The sequence below is a fragment of the Apostichopus japonicus genome, chromosome 5, assembly GCF_037975245.1.
Source record: "Apostichopus japonicus isolate 1M-3 chromosome 5, ASM3797524v1, whole genome shotgun sequence".
In the NCBI taxonomy this organism is placed as follows: domain Eukaryota; kingdom Metazoa; phylum Echinodermata; class Holothuroidea; order Aspidochirotida; family Stichopodidae; genus Apostichopus; species Apostichopus japonicus.
This window is the reverse complement of record NC_092565.1, coordinates 18,533,148-18,554,459: the sequence shown is the minus strand read 5'-3', so window position 1 is coordinate 18,554,459 and position 21,312 is coordinate 18,533,148. Positions and strand designations below refer to the sequence as shown.

The following is a 21,312-nucleotide window of genomic DNA, read 5'->3' as shown; positions in this document are numbered from 1 at the left end:
ACTCAATGGGGACGTAATGTGTATTGTGGTAGTTATAGTAGGTCCCTGATGGAGGGCAGGGACAAGGATGGATCCAGAGTGTAATACTAGTCAGAAGTGAGAGATCAGACTGAAGGACGTGATAGATAGAGGTGTAATCCTCTCGGCTGCAAAACGTAGACTGACTAACAGACAGATACACAATACAGAACAGACGGATTTGATACGTAGAGGTGTTAGCCTTATTATATCTCCCACATGTTGTATTTGAGCAACAGGTTAGGATGGTATGCCCACTGTATCCTTCCACAGCTAAGTGACGCATGGTGTTGCATGTTTGCCAGAGTTAGGCAATATATTTCTCAAAAGTGGAATCAAAAATGATCAAATAGAAAGCTAATGAGAAATTGCAAATTCATGGTTTAATAACCAGACAGAATTGCACATCATACAAAAAAAAAAACACTTTAATCCGAGGTTTTGCTGAAATACAACTTTCAACAGTTTTTAAGTAGGTCTGTAAGTTATTATAATGGAGAAATGACTGTGTTAACATAATCACAAGGCATATTACCGATGATTATTTTAAAATTTATTTCTTCTACTTCTTTTATCAAATGCATGGAACATTTTTTGTGTCTTTAGTGTTCACTTTAAAACACAATGAAACCATTCTGAGAAGTAGGACACCTCTTTGGGTTTCCTACTTTTGAGTGGCTTCCAGTCTAATGAGAACTGTCAAGGAATTTACCTAGGGTCCAGACAAGGTCAAAGGTCACCTTTAATGATCCTCTTGTGGGAGCATGCAGAGACTGTCTGCTTTACTTTGAGGTACGGTGCAGTGATCTAAAGTGACAATTGTTAGTTCATCATCTTTTGTGGTTAAAAATTGGTGAGGGAGGTCAAGGATATTTATCTGTTTTAATTGTAAGAATCTTGCAGACTAAGAAAATGAAAGAAGGATGCCTGTACAGTTTACAAAGGTCTTACCGGCCATTTCCACATTGAGTCGGGGTGGGGGAGGGGAGAGTCTAATTGGGAGCCTTTCAGATTGGACAGGGGATTAGTGCAGATGCTATTAAGCTATTAAGCCCACTAAAGTTCCTCAAAAGATGTGTTACGACCTGTTTTTAAGTCCAGAATGGTGAAACCTTAAGATACTGTAGTTAACATGGATCTCTACTCTAATTTAGTAAATTTAACGGTAGTGCTGCCCGAGACAAAGTAAAAGCTTATTATCAAAGGTTTCTGATTGTTCTTGTAAACATTTCTCTGTTAAATAACTTGAGGGTTTGGTTTGGTTGTTGAATTGTTTGCCTTGCCTTGCCTTGTGTGGGTGTATTTAGCTTTTAAACATTTTTTTCACATTAATTTAACATATTTTGTGAAGAAGGTAGTATCCTTCTTCAAGTTATCCTGTTGTTGATAATCAGTAGATTATTTTTTGTACAAGGAGCCCTACCATGTATTTGTTTATAGATTTACTTATTTATTATGATTTTTTGTGATTTTTCGTTATTTATGTATTTATTTCATTTGTTTGTTTATTCATGTATTCATTTATGATTATTTTTTGCTAGTCAAGACAGTCACCATCTACCGTTCAATGCTGTTTTTGAGACGATCCAGGTTATTTTATATATGGCAATGTGACTTTCAAGGATGTTATCTTCAGTGGTAGATGTAAGATCAAATGACTGCATCGATTATAATTCAAGGGGAATATAAAGATGAGAGCTTTGTTCAATATCCGGTTGTAAGTTTATCTCCATCTGCTCTCCCAGACCTTCTCTTTTTTAATATCAAGTTTAGACTTCAATAAGCTGGGGAAAATGGATTTTGAAAATCTTTTCAGGTGATTCAAGGTAAATCAAGCTTTATAAATTATACTGGTTAGGCAAAGGAAGGCCCTTCAACAAGTGATTAGTCTTTAGTTGTTTGTAAATTTTCACTGACGTTTTTTTTATAGAAACCGTCTCTCCTTCCTTGAGTTATAAAAGCAGACGGATATTTGTAGAAGTGAGTAGGCTGTTTTGACCTTTTCAGATCCTTTCCTGAAACCCCACCCCCCCCAAAAAAAAAAGTTATGCAGGAATTATATAGCCTAAGGCAGGGATAGATAAGAAAGGACTCAGCATCATCCATTATATGAATCCTTTGTAATAGCTCATTATCACAGTATGAAACCTCACCAAACAAAGACGATTTTTAACGACCTGCGTCATTAAAAAATGTTTTAGGCTCTTTCGTTTACTTTTGCCCGTAACAGTAGGATTTGATGACAAACAGTTACAATTAAGGATTTATGAACAAGCTCTGTACTGAAATTTTGAAATGAAACAAACCTTCCTATGAGGTAGTGACCTCGATAGAATATATATATATATATATATATTTTATGCAGTACATGAAAAATTATTCAAAAATAACAAGAGTTACAAGTTACAGATCGTGGACAGAAGTGGAGTTGTGTCATCTTACAGATTGAAGAAACTGCTCACGTTGTGAAGGCGGCTCTCAACTATTCTATTCTTCATCTCCCACACTCCAGCACGAGTACCCCACAGCCCCGCACTACGCACGCACCCTTTGAGATAATCCTGAGAATGTCCACTCTGCAAGAATCTTAAAAGTACTTAAAAATGATCCCTCTTGCCCTTTGTACAGCCCTTGGAAATAATTGGACGGAACTCTTCAATCATACTCTGTGGAATTGGAATTTTTCGGTGTGGTTTGTTTTTCTCCATAAAATTTGTATAATTCAAGCACATTCCCCCCATCCTCCCCCCTCCCCATGGATGTGTCATAAGAGTCTTGAGTATCCATGGCAGACCCCATTAGTGTACTTCAACCAGCCCTTGGGTGACCTTGTCTAATTTGTCGGAGATTAGTTGGTTTGAATTTCATCACTTTTTGCATAAATTTATGAAATTGGATTTTGATTGTCATTCGTGATGTATTTAACGTCAATTTTGTTTTAACGAATGAATGAAGTGAGTCCCATTGATCTCTGTGGGGAACTTCAACATAAACCATTTAAGGTGTAATTATCAGAAAGTCTAGGTATTCATAGTTCTAGCAGACTGTGCATTTTGATGCAGTTGTTGACTTGGTTGTGTAGATGGGAAGTCTCACCGTTTCATGTGTCAGCGTGTATGAGATATATAACTTCCTGTTGGAATGTATTACACTTTACAAGAAACATGTTTCAGTAGCATTACTGAATATAAGTCCATGCTATTATAGCATTATAGCATTTCCTGTTTTGGTGTTATAGTGCATATTTTGTTTCCTGTCTATTTATTACTATGAAGTTAAAACTATATATTTATTTTGTAGTGTGTCAGCGTAATCTTAGCCAAGTTTTCTCTAGAATCGATGTCCGATGATTTTGTTGAGGTCGACAAATGCAAAATTAAACCGGTTATGAATATATGCAAGATGTTTACTCAGCAAATGAACGGACTACTGGACTTATTGTTGTATTATATCTACTATTAGCACCGTGTCCTGAAATGTTGAAAGTGTAATAAACCAGTATGGAGAGAACTGCAGCTTGATCGGGAGCACCTAGTAACTATTAAATATGTGATGTCAGTCAACCGAGGCACCAGTAAAATCTAGTTTGGGTACACGAAGGAGCTCTGCTATCAGTATGGTGGGAACACAGTATAGTAGCCAGTATATTAGTTGCATGGCAGTATAAACACACAACAGGATACTTGGAATATGTAGTTACAGTTACGTCTTTAATGGTCGGTGGACGTTACAACATGCAATGTATGTTTGTTTGTGTGTTGGTGTGGGTGTGTACAAAATATTGTATCTAAAATAAATAGAAATTCATTTCAAAAACTGTCAATTCTCTAGTAACAGAATCCAGGCTTATATTCAGCAAAGTTATTAAAGGCATTGAAGACTCGTCCCAAGCCGTGTGCCGCCCTGTGAAAAAGTTAACTTTCTGTCGCTTGCAAGTGAAGTTTTTTTCTTATTGCTACAAAATGCAGACAGTAATGAAACATGATACCTTGTTATCTTTTATCTGGACCTGAGATCAGAGAGTTCCATAACAACTCCCTGCTGAGATGTCCATCGCTGCTATTATATGTACACTGTGTTATGGGTATTGACCGTAGCTACATGTAGTGACTGTACACTAGTGTCTAATTACTGATGCTAGCAAGCTGTGTGTGTATTTGCTGGGATCGATCGTGGTGTCTAACACTTCTGTTACACCTCAGTCGAAACTAGGTCAGATTACCGGCGTGAGACGTGTCTTTGTGCGCGAGTCTTCACACCCTTTAAGTATTTTAGGTCACTGTTTTCCAAAGAAATTAGATTGCTAATATTGAAAGGGAAGCTGTCTGTCTAGCTGCTTGTGGTAGCCAAGTTAATAGGAAATAGTCAGGTCACAAATATCCTACTAAGTTTGAATGGTCAGCTCAGCATGTTGTGAAACCACTCACTTCCTATATCAATATTTTAGAGATTATATTTCAAAGATCAATATCTTTAATAAATGTGACACTTTAAGTGAATAGTCATTCTGTTTCAGTGGCGGAGCTAGGGGTATTGGTCAGGGGGGCGAGAATGGTCTGTAGGGGCACTTTCGACACTATCTAAGCGGAGCGCCACCACAGGTTGGCCACCACAGGTACGGAGCGTACAGAAATTTTTTGAGTAAAGATACTCCCTAGATCGCCGGAAATGACCCTTTCCAGGCCTTGCTAATTTGCAGATAAACGAAGAATAAATAGGTGTCATCGCCATTTCGTCAGAAAATTACACCAACAAAATGTGACAAATATCAATAGGTATTTGAGGGTGCAATAAAAAAGTCAATAATCGCAAATCAGTAAAAAGTGGTAAAAAGCTGAAAAGGGCACCAGCAGTCCATCAGGGGGGCATCCACCCCCTCTGACTGTATGGATGCTCCGCCACTGTTCTGTTTACTGCACAGGAGACAGAAATCAATAGTAATGAATTAAAATTGTCAGCTATTCAAGCGTGATTATTTTGTTTTTTAATCAGTCTGTTTCATATCATTTTGTCATTTTTCTTTATTAGTCTAATATTAGAGGCACCATGAATGAACAATGAATTACCATTTTCCAAGGCCAATGTTTTTGTGTGGTATAACTTGTTTGGAAGCAGGCTTTGTGTTTGTTAAAATTCCAGCAAATATAATGAACCTGCAGAGCATTATTTAGAATATGGTTAAAACTGACGAGAATATGACATTTGCTTCACTCCCCCCCCCCCCCAAATAATGCTAAGTTGCAAGTTAATAAATAATCTGATTAGATTCTGAACAGTTTTTTTTTTATGTTTTGTAAACCCAGAGAATTTCTCATCTAATTTCATTATTAACATAAAAAAAAGTGAAAAGGAATTTAATTCCTTAGATCGTAAATGCCGATCCATACCTGATCACTCCACTCAGCCAAAATTTTGTAGAATGTCGGGGATAACCTCTTTCTTGAAGAGTATATTGATCAGGCTGAGCCAACATTGAAGTGTGTCCAGAATTTGTCTGTAATGTACCCTTGAGATTATATCTGATTTTTAATGAATAAGCATTGGAAATTTATCTGTGTTTTCATTATGGAGGACCACCTGCTAAATACTATTCTTTTTCAAAGTCGAAAAATTTGAAGAAAAAAAAATTAATCCATCACTCCCTAGTTGTCGAAATTCATTGTATTAAAGAGGCTAACCCAAGGGATATACGAGAGGTTTTTGCAGGGTTAAACAAATCAGGCTTCAAATAATTTTTTTAGAATTTAATTTAAATCTCAGGACTCTTTGTATAATTTTTTATGGTGGCAAGATAGCACCTGCGGACATATTTGAGTGAACTGTGATAGACATGAGGTTTTTGAAGTGTTGTGACTTATTAAACTCACATTTTTTCTTGGTGTAAATGCATGATTCCGATTACCAGAAGAAAATGGAGACCATTAACACTACAGTTGTGGAAGCTTTGATTGAAATCTTCAGCAATATCGTATACGTTTATCGAGAAGTGACACTGTATAGTCGCAGAATGGAAGACTTTCGTGTGTCGGCCAGAGAGGTATAATTGAGGGGATAAAGCGAAGGTCTTTAAAAGTGTAACGTGACACAGTGTTTAGATCACGAATCAAATTTCGTCGTAAAGCAGTCTAACTAGATCTCCTTGACTAAGGAGAAGCAAATTGAATTCATCCATGAGCCAATCCACTTGGTTTTTTTTTTCCACATTCCTTAAAAAGGTTGCATCAAACCGCAAACTATTCAAAGTTTGTTGATGAGTTCAGTCCTTAGAGGAGTTTGCAATTGTATTGCAGGGTGTTCAGGGAGTACAGGTTAATAATCACTATATTTGGCATTGCACACTCCCTAGCCTTTCTTCTGTTCAGATGTGTGACTGTCTGGATTGATATTTATAAGTCTTTGATATTATAACAGTATTTAAATGTGTGTAAAAGTAAGTTGGCCTGACGTTTCGATCCTAGCAGCAGGATCTTCTTCAAAGGCTGAATGACAAGTAACAGTAACAGAAGGGACAAAAACATGCACAGAATACAGACAGGTTAATGAGCATGGTGAACACAAAGAGATAAATGTAAGGGGATTAGTAGACAAGGGATGGAGAGAAGAAAGAAAGAAACCAACAGGGGAAGAGGAGAGGTAGGAGATAAATGTATTTAAATGTATGAAAATAACAATGTTCATGGTGCAGCTCCTAATTTTTACAAGCTTGTTGATTTTGGGTTTGAAATAATGCTGAACATGTCCAAAATTTATAACCATTTCTGATTTTGCTGTTGGTTTATGGGTAATACCAATTTAAAGTACCTGGGCAATGAAAGATCCAGCATCATATTAAATCATCACTCAATCGCTAATCACTTTTTGGACAAATTTTTGTTGGGGTGGGGAATGAGAAAATGGATGGTGTCTTTAACTTGATCAATTGTAATCTTTTAGGCAACACTTGTAGTTTTGGTGAACTTTGTAGAAATAGACACAAAAGGAACCAGCTCGTTAAATATCTCGATAAGAAACCAAACCGTTGAAGGCGGCAAAATATGAAGTAGGTCTAAATTATTGCAAATTTAAGGAAAAGTATGTGTAAAAGTAAGTTGGCCTGACGTTTCGATCCTAGCAGGATCTTCCCCAGAGGCTGAATGACAAGTAACAGTAACAGAAGGGACAAAAACACGCACAGAATACAGACAGGTTGATGAGCATGGTGAACACAAACAGATAGATGAAAGGGGATTAGTAGACACGGGATGGAGAGAAAAACAAAGAAACCAACAGAGGAAGAGGAGAGGTAGGAGATAAACAGTGGAGGGACAAAGAGAGGAAAGGGGTAGGGAATAAACTTGAGAAGGACAAAGACAGAAAGGTGTGGAGAAAAAAATGGTGGAAGAGAGCTGTGAGAGGAGGAGTGATGGCGGGGAGGGAGGAACAAGGGGAAAAGGAAGGGGAGAAGGAAAGGAAAAGTAAGAAGACAGGTTGGAATATAATTAATCTGGCTTAATTGTATATATTTTTTTCTTTTATCTTTCAGATTACAGAATGGGGTTGGTGGACAAAGGATGGAGACATGCCCACTGCATCTCCTGGACTGCTCAGTACCGAGAAAATGTCACATGCGTACTGGATCCTAGAAGACTTACGGTTTTGTCAACGATTAGCCCGGCAAAATGCCAGTCTAGAAGAGTCAGAAAACACAGAGAGGTAAAGGTCAGATGTAGAATCTATGCTAAAAGGCCTGTCATACATTTCCCAGGAATGTGATATTCTCAAATTGTTTGGTAGAATTCTATGCAGCTCTAGTTTGCATGGGCCCTAAAGTGAATAGTTCAGCAAATTCAAATGTAGGGGAAGTAATAGAGAACCTTTAAGTCCTCTCCACCCAGAGGTTAAATGGGTACCTGTGAGGTAAGTTGTCATTTGGCGCAGTATATAACTGCTGCTGACTGGAGGCATTGTCTCTGGGACCGGTTATCATTGACCAGGGGTAAAATAACGTCTGTAAAGCACTTTGAGACCTATCGCTGGTATAAAGCGCTATATGAAAAGCAAATATTATTATTATAACATCGCATAATCAACGATGGATATATCAAACAAGTTTGTGTTTTATGTTTGCACACATTAAAATTCTTAAAAAAGCAAAAAAAAATTTGTCAGGAAATGGGATAAAGATCCTAAGAAGTTTAAATTCTCTCCATTAGAAATTCAGTTGCCCTCTCCTTAGGGATCTCAGTGTGCAAGTAGAATACTTGCAATGTTATTAATTGAGATGGAATGCCCAGCTATTAAATGAAACTACAATTTTGGTACAAGTTTAACAAAATCATTTACGCAGAAACCTACGTAGTAATGAATTGTACACATAAGTATAAAGACATTTTTGCTACAATTGGGGGATTCATAGTGGCATGTTTATCATTCTTAAACCCAATCATGCAATCAAATATCAATTCCAGAGTTGGGACGGCATATATTTTAATTTGTCCTATATACTCTTTGATTCCCCCCAGCCTGCCAGTCCCCCCGACGGTCTTTGAGCAGGAGGACCTGGCCTACCACAGCTGCAGTGAGGACTTTGAAGATGCCGAATCCATCGAGCCCCTTCCCAAGACCCACGGGCTGGAAATAGTCCCCCAGCAGTGCATGGACGCCAACCTGAACGCGCTGCACTGCATGCTCCGAGGTACCAGGGTCTTCCGAGTCGACGAGGAAGGGAGCAAGTATTCAGAATGCTTCCTCCGTCTGGACGAGAGCAACGCGGTGTTGATCTGGACAAAAGTGCAACAGAAGGATCTGCCCCTGGGTTCTCTATCAGCAAGTCTTTCCATCCTCTCTAATAAATACAGCACCTCCACCTACATCGTGGGCGGCCTAGAGGAGGGTTTCCTCGACCTCACCCACGCCAAAGAACTTCTCTCGGAGGCAGACGAGCTGGACTGCACCCACATTTCACATTCCACCGACTACGAACTTTCGCCCTTTGGCATGTTGTACGGCACCAGCATCATCGACAACAAGCTGCTGTACTTTCTAGCCCCTAAGAACACTTGCGCCATCTGGAAGGCCGGGCTGGGTCCTATCATCAGAGCCATCCAGATGCAGCAGAGGGCCCTGTCGGACAAGCGGACCAAGTGGCTGATGAAGCAGTTCCTGAACGCCTTCTTCTTTAAAGGGAATCTGGGAGGACCAACAGCCGTAGAGGCAATACAGGTATTAAAGTTATTGTTAAGTGTATGAATTATAGAATGGTCCCCCTGCCTGCATTAATGAATTCAGTGATGAGGACAAACTAAATTGGAACAGTTCACTGCCATTGCACTCTCCACTTGCATGTTGGGCTGGGGCATGGGGGAGGGGGGATATTGGTGTGTCTGTCTCCACCATATGTTCAGCTTTTAAGTTTGTCGAATCCGCCTGATGGTGCATTTGTTTTACTGTAACTGCTACTAATGCCATATATACTGATAAATTGTACACCTTGACAGACAAAACTGCAAAAAGAGCTGGTGAACTGTACATCGGTCAAGTGAAATTTGTAAATTTAACAGGATTGGTGACTGGTTATAGCAGTGAACTCTGTAATGTGCAATGCAAGTGATGTGTGCATCAGAAAGACAGGTTAACAACCGAACAGCCCTGACTATTTGGTCCTGTGATTGGTTTTCTTATCTTTGTAGCCTTTGGTAAACGAATCGAATATCACCTGCTCAAACATGTATGGGGTTTTCGTATGTTTGAATATCTTTGTGTGGGACCTAACATCACCCTCTACCCAAATATACACTGTTAGGGTTTTATTTTGGTGTCCTCCAGAAAGTTAAACTTTGTGACAATAGGTTTTCCCTTCCATTATTTGTCTTTCTGGAGGACCTTGTTGATTTGAGGTCCCAAGTGGGTAATCAGAAACTCATGAAGATGAGTACCATATAGACTCATAAATGAGATTGTAAAAAGTGGATGAGTGCATTTTGTCTGTTGAATATTGTGTACTGAGACTGTATGATGCAATGGCCTACTGTATGTATATAAATAGCACAAAGGTGGATTCCATAGAACGTGTACATTGTATCAGCATCACGTGGGCAAAAGGCTGAGTTTTAGGGGCTCTTATGTGGTCTGAGATGTATGAAATGAAATAATATTGGACAAACAAAAGTGGTTTTTAACTTAGTCCGAGGAACAACAAATTTATTAACTGTACAAGTATTTTTTTTTCTTCTTCATGTTTTGCAATTGTGTGAATTAATCAAACATGATTTTTTTACTGCTCCAACAAACTTGATGGTTGCCCTGGTTTTCCATTTGAACCATTTACCCTATGTAGTATGATACCCAAGTGATCACAACAAGCCATTTACCCTATGTAGTATGATACCCAAGTGATCACAACAAGCCATTTACCCTATGTAGTATGATACCCAAGTGATTACAAGAAGGCATTTATCCCATGTAGTATGATACCCAAGTGATCACAACAAGGCATTTACCCTATAAAGTATGATACCCAAGTGATTACAACAAGCCATTTATCCTATGTAGTATGATACCCAAGTGATCACAACAAGTCATTTACCCTATGTAGTATGATACACAAGTGATCACAACAAGTCATTTACCCAATGTAGTATGATACCCAAGTGATCACAACAAGGCATTTACCCTATTTAGTATGATACACAAGTGATCACAACAAGGCATTTACCCCATGTAGTATGATAACCCAAGTGATTACAACAAGGCATTTACCCAATGTAGTATGATACACAAGTGATCACAACAAGGCATTTACCCTATTTAGTATGATACACAAGTGATCACAACAAACCATTTATCCCATGTAGTATGATACCCAAGTGATCACAACAAGACATTTACCCTATGTAGTATGATAACCCAAGTGATTACAACAAGGCATTTACCCTATGTAGTATGATACCCAAGTGATCACAACAAGGCATTTACCCTATGTAGTATGATACCAAGTGATAACAACAAGGCATTTACCCTATGTAGTATGATACCCAAGTGATCACAACAAGTCATTTACCCTATGTAGTATGATACACAAGTGATCACAACAAGGCATTTACCCCATGTAGTATGATACCCAAGTGATTACAACAAGCCATTTACCTTATGTAGTATGATACCCAAGTGATCACAACAAGGCATTTACCCTATGTAGTATGATACCCAAGTGATCACAACAAGTCATTTACCCTATGTAGTATGATACACAAGTGATCACAACAAGGCATTTACCCCATGTAGTATGATACCCAAGTGATTACAACAAGCCATTTACCTTATGTAGTATGATACCCAAGTGATCACAACAAGGCATTTACCCTATGTAGTATGATACCCAAGTGATCATAATAAGGCAACTATTCTCTGTGATAGCTTTGATGACAGATAATTTAAATAAAGCCAGGTTTGGCTATATGTATAGATGGTTTTGAAACACCGAGTGATAGAGTATTAAAAGAAAATACCAAATTAAAGGAATTATTTGCTTATCCTATCTATCTCTTTTTGTTTGTTTGTATGTTGCTGATGCCCATTAACCACAACACCTGACTTTCCTTGAATGCATTTACATCACATGTACAGAACTGTACGTAGTTCACAATTAATGTCAATTAAGCCTCAACTACGGATATGCCGCATTATCATTGGTTTGCTTCTGTTTATTATTTGTACTATATATTTCCAACTCAGATCTTTGGTGGCAGAAACTCCACTTTAAGCAAAATCAAAGATCAGGCCAATGATGACGAAGGCCCGACCGTCTTTCAACCGATAGCAAAGCTCAGCGTCAAGAAGAGGAAGGAAGTGCCTGAGAGCAAGGTGGGTAATATAGTTTAATTAATTTAGTAATTAATGACTGTGAGACAGAGTCAATTAATATAGCAGCTTTCAATGTGTGTGTAGAAGGTGGTAGCAGTTACCCAATCTAACATGGACTACTTTGACAGCTAAAGTAAACTCAATAGTAGTACTTTTAAGTACCTGTAGAAGGTGGGTAACACTGACCGAGTCTAATATTAACAACTATACCAGGTCGAGAGAATTGATGTTAACAATTCCAATATCAGTAATAGCTGGGTAGCAGATCCCCAATCAGATATAAACCACCTTCCACACCCAGAATAATATAACTTATATGTATGTGAACAAAGTGGGTAGCAGTTACCCAATCAGATATAAACCACCTCCCACAGAGAGCCACAGTAATATGATTACTTGTATGTGAACAAAGTGGGTAGCAGATGCCCACTTTACTAGTAAAGACTGATATTGATATCATTAATTATCTTTCCAAGAAGCAGTGGAAGATGCTCATTAGGTGCAGTGATATTATATTCATTATTCCCGTCACAACCTAAAGACTCTTGAAATTATCCGCAATGCAATGAATAATTGTGTATGCCATTAGTATTCACAACAAGAACAAGAGGTAGGGTGGGGGGGTGGTGGCCGTTCCACTTAGTTGCGCTGTTGGAGCTAGTTAGTGTATATTTTGTTTAGACTGCTTATATATTAGACTGTATATTATCAATGTTTTTTGTATTTCGTTTCATTCATTGTATCAATGTTCTTTGTATTTTGAATAATTGTGTTTGCAGTCTCACAAGATGGACTCGGCTTCCGCTGCCGGATCAAACGTTACCATTCCAAAGCAAAAGAAGAAGTTGAAAAAGTTAAAGGGTCTCAAAAAATTGAAGAAAAAGAAGAGCAAGAAGAAGGAGGGCGCACTCGCCTTAGACGCCGAAATCGCTACCGACACCCCGGACGAAGAGAGCGACGATTCGGACAACGACGAAGATGAAGATGATGATGACTCAGAGGGAGGGAGCGACATCGCCGCCGAGCTGGACAGAGAAGGTTCCAAAGCTATCTGTTATTACACTCCTCGTTATTCCATACTTATCTACTGACGACATGTGCATGGTCTTACATTACCAACACTGTCCTTAGCAAATGCTGTACTATTCCTAAAGGTTTACTCTTCAAATGCCACAGTGCCCCACAAGTTCACTCTTTAACTGCTGTAGTGTCCCACATGTTGTCCCCTTCAATTGCCTTAGTGCCCTACAAATTCACCCTTCAACTGCTGTAGTGTCCCACATGTCCCTTTCAAATGCCTTAGTGCCCTACAAGTTCACCCTTCAAATGCTGTAGTTTCCCATAAGTTTCCCCTTTTTATTGCCATAGTGCCCACCATGTTGTCCCCTTCAATTGCCATAGTGCCTTGCTAGACTACCCTCCCATCACTATAGTATCCTGCTAGTTGCAGGTCTAGTTTACTGGCTTTAAAAGTCATCCAACATGACCAAATTTATTGTAATCTATATTAATATCACTATTTCTACAAAGGCCAAAAGCTCAGAGGTCTGAAAACTTTAAATCAGAATATTGCAACAACGGCCAAAGAAATCAGAAAAAAAAAAGAACATATAGGCCTATTTTCCTAAATGGGTTGAGTCAGAAAGGTGGTCAGGTGGGCTGCATTTAATAAAGTTGCCAACCCCCGTCCCATCCCACTCCCCCTTCCACCCCCACCTCAATGGATGTATGATCAAGTCAGGTCCAGAATAATATATATCTATTTGTTTGTTGTGACTGGAGCAAACCTTTGTATTTTTCTTGTTCCTTGAATCAGAGTACCAAGTAGATAGCAGTGGTGTGGAGAGCGTGGAGCTGACCGCCGGTGAATCATCTAAGAAAGAAGAGAAGAGCAAGACCCTCAGCTTCTATACCAAACTAACATTTCCAGGTAATCACTTTAGTATCTTAACTATTTCTCTGTTCTTTATTGTCATTTATTACATTATTTGGGGAAAAGGGGGGGGGGGTGTGAGAAGGGAGAGGTAGAAGGGAGGAGTGTTGAGAGGGAGGAGGGAGGTGGAAACAACCAGCCAAAGCAAGGTAGGGACAGCAACTAGGAGGGCTTTTAGATCTGTCTGTTATAGTTTATATTAGAAGTGAGTGAGACTAATGGAGCTTCATTGAAGAAAATGCAAGGATGGTTGCCAAAAAGAAGTGGGCAGACCCAAGTTGACAAGGTTAGGGTGCTATGGATAAACGTAGACCATAGTTCAGAAGAATAACTATCCTATTGATGTTGTCTTATCAATATATATTTTTCTCTGGTTTGAAGGGTGGGGGAACGAGGGGGAGGGAGGGAGGGAGAGGTCAGTGAGGGCATGTCATGGATTTGAAAGAAATTGGGCAACATTAATCTTAATTTTAAAGTATGTTGTCATCTCATGATGCCTGGCATAAAGCTAAACATTTGGCAGAATGTTTTGGTTGCAAGTTTGTGTCTCAAGAATACACATGTATATTTGTGTTCTGATTTTGTTTCTACAGAGTTCTCGCAGCTTTTCCAGGCTTTCAGTATCCGTACTCGAAAGGATATTAAGGACATCTTTGAGCCATTTGCTTACAAGATTCCCAACGTACCCACTGATACATCGGAACAACCCACCAAGACTCCTGACGTTGAGAAAGCAGGTAATTAAGGCATTTTCTATGAATTCTGTGAATTTAAGGATGGCTTAAGATATAGTTGCAAATGTTTTGTATTAACTCATTTATTGCACACATATCTTGCATATATAGGACGTATCACTATGGACTCTATCTCTCATCTGTGATTCTCTCTAGGGGTACCACACGTGACCCGCAATATATTAACCCATACCGTCCAGTATGAAGTAAGTAAAGTGCTGGACATCCTGGCAACCTCCAGCATTACCAATAACTCTGCCGGGCCACCCCAGGCGATGAACATCCCCGTCATGGGTACCGAGGAGTTGCAATCGTTCCTCCAGGAAGAGCAGGGTGAGGAACTAACCGTACTTGAAGTCGCTGCACTGATAAGGGTAAGTCAGGTCCATCAGGTTCAGAAGATGACTATTTTGCTGACTTTTGTAAGACTACAAAAGTTTTTTTTGTTCCAAAGTCTTGAATTGTTGCCCAAGTTATTCCATTTTTATTTGTTATAAAACTATATGTACCTCATAGTGCCTGAAATTATTCAGTCTGCAAATTTATTTTGAAGGAATGTGATTTAACCCACATGCTCAAGCTTTCCATGTCCACCTCTCGTAATAACATGACATCAATTTGCAGGTTAGAATGGTGCCTGTGTTGGGAGTTATTCACTTCCTTCCTGTCACTGCAAGTTATACCTCAATGCCTCTTGATACCATCACTGTGTTGAAGGAATTCCATTTACCAAATGGTAACTTCAGACAATAATTTTTTTCTAAATCTGAATGGGGAGGGAGGGGGGGTGGGTGAGGGGCACAGTGTTCCTTGATTTTGTTGGTAGCTGTGTGTCATCACACACACTTTTCTATGTCATTGCAGAGTTGGTGGGGCGGGGGAGTGGGACCCACCATTCCTTTCTCTTGTTGGTAGCTGTGTGTCATCACACACACTTTTTTTCTATGTCATTGCAGAGGCATGAGCCCAACAAAGATCTGAGAAACAGCGAGTTACTCTCCTTTGAAGGATTCAGCAGGTTAATGATGGACAAGGATAACTATGCTTTTAACTATGAAGATACCAGCAATGAGGTAAAGTAAAACAAAACTGAAGTAAGTTTAAAAGAATAAATACAGCCATCATAACAGAAATGTGAAAGTGAAATTTAAGTGATACACAACAATAGCCTTTAAATTGGTAGGAAAACAATGTCCCTGTCTTCATGTCAGAGGTTATATCATCATTGTTAATGGTACAATAGAATGGACAGCTCTTGTCCACCTATTCACGCCCTCCCTCACCCTTCGTTCCTGCTCTTCTCCTCCCCCTCATTACCCATATTTAAATAGGTACAAAATAAGCATAATAAAGAGATTGATGAATTTGTTCTGTTTCACATTTTATAACGAATAACTCACCCTTAAAAGTCCCTATATTATTTTTAGTGGGTTCAATGGTCAGCAGTGGTCAAAATGTGAAAATTTTGAATATTTCATATCTCAAGAACCTAATTTAGGTGAAGTATTCCTCTGTGCATGAAACATTACATTGATGATATTAATGTGCAGCTAGTCAATAAAGCTGACAAGAAAATTGAAGTTTTAGTATCAGTTCTTATTAGACTTCTTGTTAATTGCCAAAACTAATGCCAAAATTTGTGTATTTAATAAGAAATTCAGCTGTTCTACTATTGCAAGTAACCATAGGCATAGGAGGCAGGGGGCTGGGGGGGGGGCTGCAGCCCCCAACCAAAAATTTTTGTGAAAATTTGGGGAATATGCTGAGAATTTTCCGGGCGCCTACTGAAAGAAAAATAATTTGCAATGTGTTTTTCAATGGTTAAACTGATATTAGTATTATCATGATGATTGTGACAACTTTCCCCAATAGTTCTAACCAATATGGAAGGGTAATATCACCGCAAATGATTGTATGTTATTGGCATGCGGTGTAACAACTGATGCATGCCTATATGATATGCACATTAAGATGTTGAACGATGTTGAAAAATTTTGGTTATATTTTTCGGGCAAGTCGTTACAGCCCCTCCCCCCCCAATTCAAATTGGGCTCCTACGCCTATGCAAGTAACTAATATGAAGGTTTTCACTCTGCCATTTTAATTTTCTCACAGCCACTGACTAGTCCATTATCTCACTACTATGTGAAATCCTCTCACAACACCTACCTTACCGGCCATCAGCTGAGAGGAGAATCCTCAGTGGAACTTTATGCTCAGGTATAACATATCATCTGAAAATCCGCTGTTTAGTAAGACTCCGGTTATTTTTCGCCACTGCCCACTCAAGGGCGGCGGAAGCACTTTTAATCTGGGGGGGGGGGGCACCAACATCGAAGGGCAGTTTGCAGAAATTCAATTGACCCACAGAAATTCATTAATAGTTCTAAATTAGGATTAGATCTCTTACTGAAATATCGCTGACCTAATAAGGTGATCAAGAGTACAATTTATATGTAGGAAAAGGGCACATTTTTAACCTGAGGAAAAGTGGGGGGGTACATGCCCCCTGTGCCCCCCGGTTCTGCCGCCCTTGTGCCCACTTCTTCACCTTTCAAGGTGATTAGTCTGGAAAGTTAGCCTGTGTGTTACCATAATCAATTCGCCAAGCCTAGCACAGGAAACGAGTGTGGAAAAGTCACTTGCACAGCTCAAAATATTCCGCGATCTACCCGAGAGCCTACTAAAAATGCCCCAGGGCGGGTAAACTGTTATGGCAGTGGGATTAAACGTCGCATTTTCAAATGTGGTTGACTTTTATTCAAGAGTGGGGTGGGCGGTGTTCAGGAGGAAACGGAGGGGGGTAAGAAGATTCTCTGCATCTACAGGACTTATATGAAGGTAATTTCATTCCTTTGTACTTTAGGTGGAAATGAACAGACACCTATTCTTGTACAGCAAAGTTTGATAAAGCAGTGAAATGATTATTCTTGGTTCATGGTGCATTTCAAAGTCCAGAATCACTTGAAATGATATTTTGTAGATGTTTACTATGTTAGACATTTCAGTGATCTTTTTGCGATTCCTCCTTTAGGTTTTACTGACGGGATGTCGTTGTGTGGAGCTTGACTGCTGGGACGGGGATGATGGCTGGCCCATTATTTACCATGGTCACACTCTTACCACCAAAATCAGCTTCAAGGTAGGTCCACTCTACTATCTGGCTATCATTATTTGTTCAGTGAAATTTGATGCACACAGCACTAACTGCTTGCAAACTTATCATTCTCAATAAATGCATACAGGGATTATATTACTGAACTTGGATTATTTTCTCGCCAAGTCCATTACCATACCAATCATTTAAACTCAAAAGAGTCTGCCATATCACCAAATTTAAACACTTTGCTGGTATTTACCAATAAGCGGATTTCAATGTGTGGAGGATGTCTATATTCACTGTTTCCAAAATTTTCTTCCCTAAAAAAAGATGGCAAAATTGCAGATTATTCCTGGATGATAAAAACCCACTTTTAACTTTGGTCAGCCACATTTTGAAGCACTGAAATCTTATTCATGTATGGTTCATTGCCTTCTGTTGGCAAAATATATTAACTAACTCGAAGACCATGATTATCGGCTGGAAATACAGTTGCGTTAGGATACTATTAAGCAGCCCACAGGTGAAATGTGGGAGAAGCTAAAAGCTTATAACCTACATGTAAAGAGGCTATCCAATTTTACAGTTTTTGAATTTTTCACTATTTTGGGAGACCATTACAGATGGGGAAAAACTGCTGGGCCGGGCTTGAATGCACAACCTCCCATATTTGGGTTTCACTGCTTCTAACGTCATCGCCTTAACGCTCTGGACAATGAAAACGAATGAATATGAAAACTTGCATACTCTTACAGCTCTAAATATCATTGGTATCATTTTTGTTAACATCAATTTCTTTCACAACAAATTTTTCGTTATATCATTCGAAAGTCAGAAAAGTTACCAAGAATTATTTGGATGATATTTTGCTTCTTTCAGGAAGTGGTAGAAGCCATCAATAAAGCTGCCTTTGTCACGTCTAAATACCCCGTTATTTTATCCATCGAGAACCACTGCTCTCTTCTACAACAGACTCGTATGGCCAATATCTTTCAGGTAGGTGCTCAATCAATGTCAGTGATTTTGTTTGCAGTTTAAGAGGATATTTAACAAAGTTTTTTATACTTTTATGATATTTTTGGGAACATTTATTCTTTAAAGTCTTGGAGTTATTCTTTAAAGTCTTGGAGTTCTTGCACCTTAGAGGAGCTGGGGAGAGACGGTCCAGGGATTTTGAGAGTAGTGATAACTCTTTTGCCAATCGGAAAAAAATTTAAATTTAAATTTAAAAATTAAAAAAAAAAAAATTAAATTTAAAATTTTTGAAAAGCATATATTCATGTTCTCTATCTCCAAATCTGGACCAAGTCGAAAGGATAGAAATTAGATCTACAGGCAACTTGACAAACAGTTGATGGCTATTTCTGGTGGTGTAATTTGCAATATAACTAATTAATGTAGCAATCTTTACTGCCTCCTTCACACATGCCATCCTTTAAGAGGGAAATATTTCTTACCAATCTGTAATAATTTTTTGAAAATCTATAAAAATTAATATTAAGCTTGTCAAAGTAGCATTATTTTTTGTTCATGCCCAATGCAGTGTTCAAGAAGATAACCATTGAATGTAATAAAATATTCACACCTTGTCGATTGTTGAAGTAGTAATTTTGTTCCTCGAAATAGCGTTTTTATTTCTGTTCCATCAGAAGTGTCTGGGAGGGAACTGTTTTAACAAATGCAAAGTGTTATACTTTTTAAAGCATTTCATTATTAATGAGCTTGTCAAATTAACTTTTTTATGGTGCATCCCCCAACACAGTGTGCTTAAAGAAAACCATTGAATGAAGTAAGTAACAAAGATCTTATTTTCTAAAGCCTTACATCAATTCACCAATTTGTTTTTCTGTCCCCTACAGGAGGTTCTAGGAGATAAGCTTGTCAAAAATTTTGTGTTTGATACAGACTTTGATGAAGATGCTTATCTTCCCAGTCCTGAGGCATTGAAGGAGAAGATCATTGTTAAAAACAAGAAGCTGAAGCCAACTGACAACCAAGAAACAAAGCAAAAAGTGAGACAATTTTTAAAACTATAGCTCTCTTTCCCATTAGCATTTTCTGTCAAAAAAATTCTCAAATCTTAGGTATATCGGCAAGCTAGATTGATGGTACATTTTGAAAAGAGTTGTTTAGAAATTCAAAATTGATCTTCTTGTGGTTGAAGAAAATTCCTGGGAATTTTCTGGGTTTTTTGTAGTCAAAACTACATCCTTATAGTAATTTGTATTAATTTGTATCTGGCAACAGCAGAGTGAGTGATGTCATCATCAGGGCAATCGAACTGGAAATGTTTTTGTTTTATGTTTTGCTTCAATATTTTGAAAAGAGTTGTTAAGAAATTCAACTTGATCTTCTTGTGGTTGAAGTAAATTGTTGGGAATCGAACTGGAAATATGTTTTGTTTTGCTTCATAATATTCCACATCATCCACAGAGGAAAATAATATTTATATACAAGAATTGCATTTTGATGAATTTCTAACCACATAAATAGTTTTTGCTGCTAAGCAAACCATTCCAAATGTATCTGGTGTACTCATGAGCAAACAGTGTAATAATAAAACAAAACTAAATTATAATAGCATTAAAAAAATCCTTTGAAAATAATCTAGTCAGAAATGGGTTACATTGGATGCACCATATCTTGAGTATGGAACAATGAGATATTGAGATAGAGTATACAAATAATAGTGTGAAATCAGAATATACCTGAACATGGATAACATGTGCACAATAGGCTTCATACTTATTTCATGGTTTAAAGGAAAGTTTTGGGACAAAAAATTCAGGTCTTTTCAATGTGATGTATTCTTGAACTTCAGACATCCAAGGTCAGTAGTCCCGGTCAACAGAACGGAGAATTTTCAGACGATGAAGATGAGGAAGAACTCTTTGAAGATGCGTACGATGAACTGTCCTCTGCTGAAGGTATCTCTTTAGACTAACAAACAATTCCTTTACCTACATACATACATACATACAAACCGGCTCACGCAACTATATTTACAAGTTACCTCACAAGTCCCCATTTATACAACTGGGTGAAGAGAGGCAATGGAGATAAAGTGCCTTGCCCAAGGACACAACGCCCGCATCAAACAATTCACAGAATGATCAGTTGACTGTTTAACCAACCCTTCTTGAGACATCCTTAAAAGTTTTTTAAATTTGGAGACCTTGGATAGTCAATCCAAGTCAAATTGTTATTATTATTTAGTATTAATTTATGGTTTATTGTTTTGATGACAGATAATACATCGTTGTCCGTGGAGACCAAGAAGGTGATAGCTCCTTCAGAAAGCTACTCGGAAGAAGTCATTCAGCCTTCAGAGAAGAGTGCTTCCGGCAAGACAAAGCACAAGTAAGAATTCTTAATTGCCCATTAATTGGTTAATTGCTCATTAACCTGTCTGTATTCTGTGCATTTTTTTGTCCCTTCTGTTACTGTTACTTGTCATTTAGCCTTTGAAGAAACTCCTGCTAGAATCGAAACGTCAGGCCAACTTACTTTTACACAAGTAAGCAATTGTGACAGATGTCTCGGACAATTGCATATCTGCTTATCGAAACCAACGTTAGGATGCAGTAACTAGGTTCCTCATAGTCATGGAAACCCTGGAAGAGTCATGGGAATTTAAATAATAACTTCCTGACTCAGAAGAGTCATGCAAAAGAGTAAAACATTTC

General features: G+C 38.4%; 1 protein-coding gene across 4 annotated transcripts in view; it reads left to right on the top strand.

The window, feature by feature from the left end:
* The window catches only part of LOC139967926 (1-phosphatidylinositol 4,5-bisphosphate phosphodiesterase epsilon-1-like), a 111,967-nt gene that overhangs the window by 72,258 nt on the left and 18,397 nt on the right, over nt 1-21,312 (top strand). For all 4 annotated transcript variants that reach the window (XM_071972149.1, XM_071972150.1, XM_071972148.1 and 1 more), the window contains 14 exons: nt 7,541-7,710; nt 8,520-9,219; nt 11,731-11,859; nt 12,639-12,897; nt 13,676-13,789; nt 14,386-14,529; nt 14,683-14,900; nt 15,483-15,599; nt 16,642-16,746; nt 17,561-17,668; nt 18,506-18,622; nt 19,486-19,638; nt 20,448-20,553; nt 20,875-20,986. In XM_071972149.1, coding sequence (XP_071828250.1) covers nt 7,541-7,710; nt 8,520-9,219; nt 11,731-11,859; nt 12,639-12,897; nt 13,676-13,789; nt 14,386-14,529; nt 14,683-14,900; nt 15,483-15,599; nt 16,642-16,746; nt 17,561-17,668; nt 18,506-18,622; nt 19,486-19,638; nt 20,448-20,553; nt 20,875-20,986 — 2,552 coding nt within the window. The remainder of the gene's footprint in view (nt 1-7,540; nt 7,711-8,519; nt 9,220-11,730; nt 11,860-12,638; nt 12,898-13,675; nt 13,790-14,385; nt 14,530-14,682; nt 14,901-15,482; nt 15,600-16,641; nt 16,747-17,560; nt 17,669-18,505; nt 18,623-19,485; nt 19,639-20,447; nt 20,554-20,874; nt 20,987-21,312) is intronic.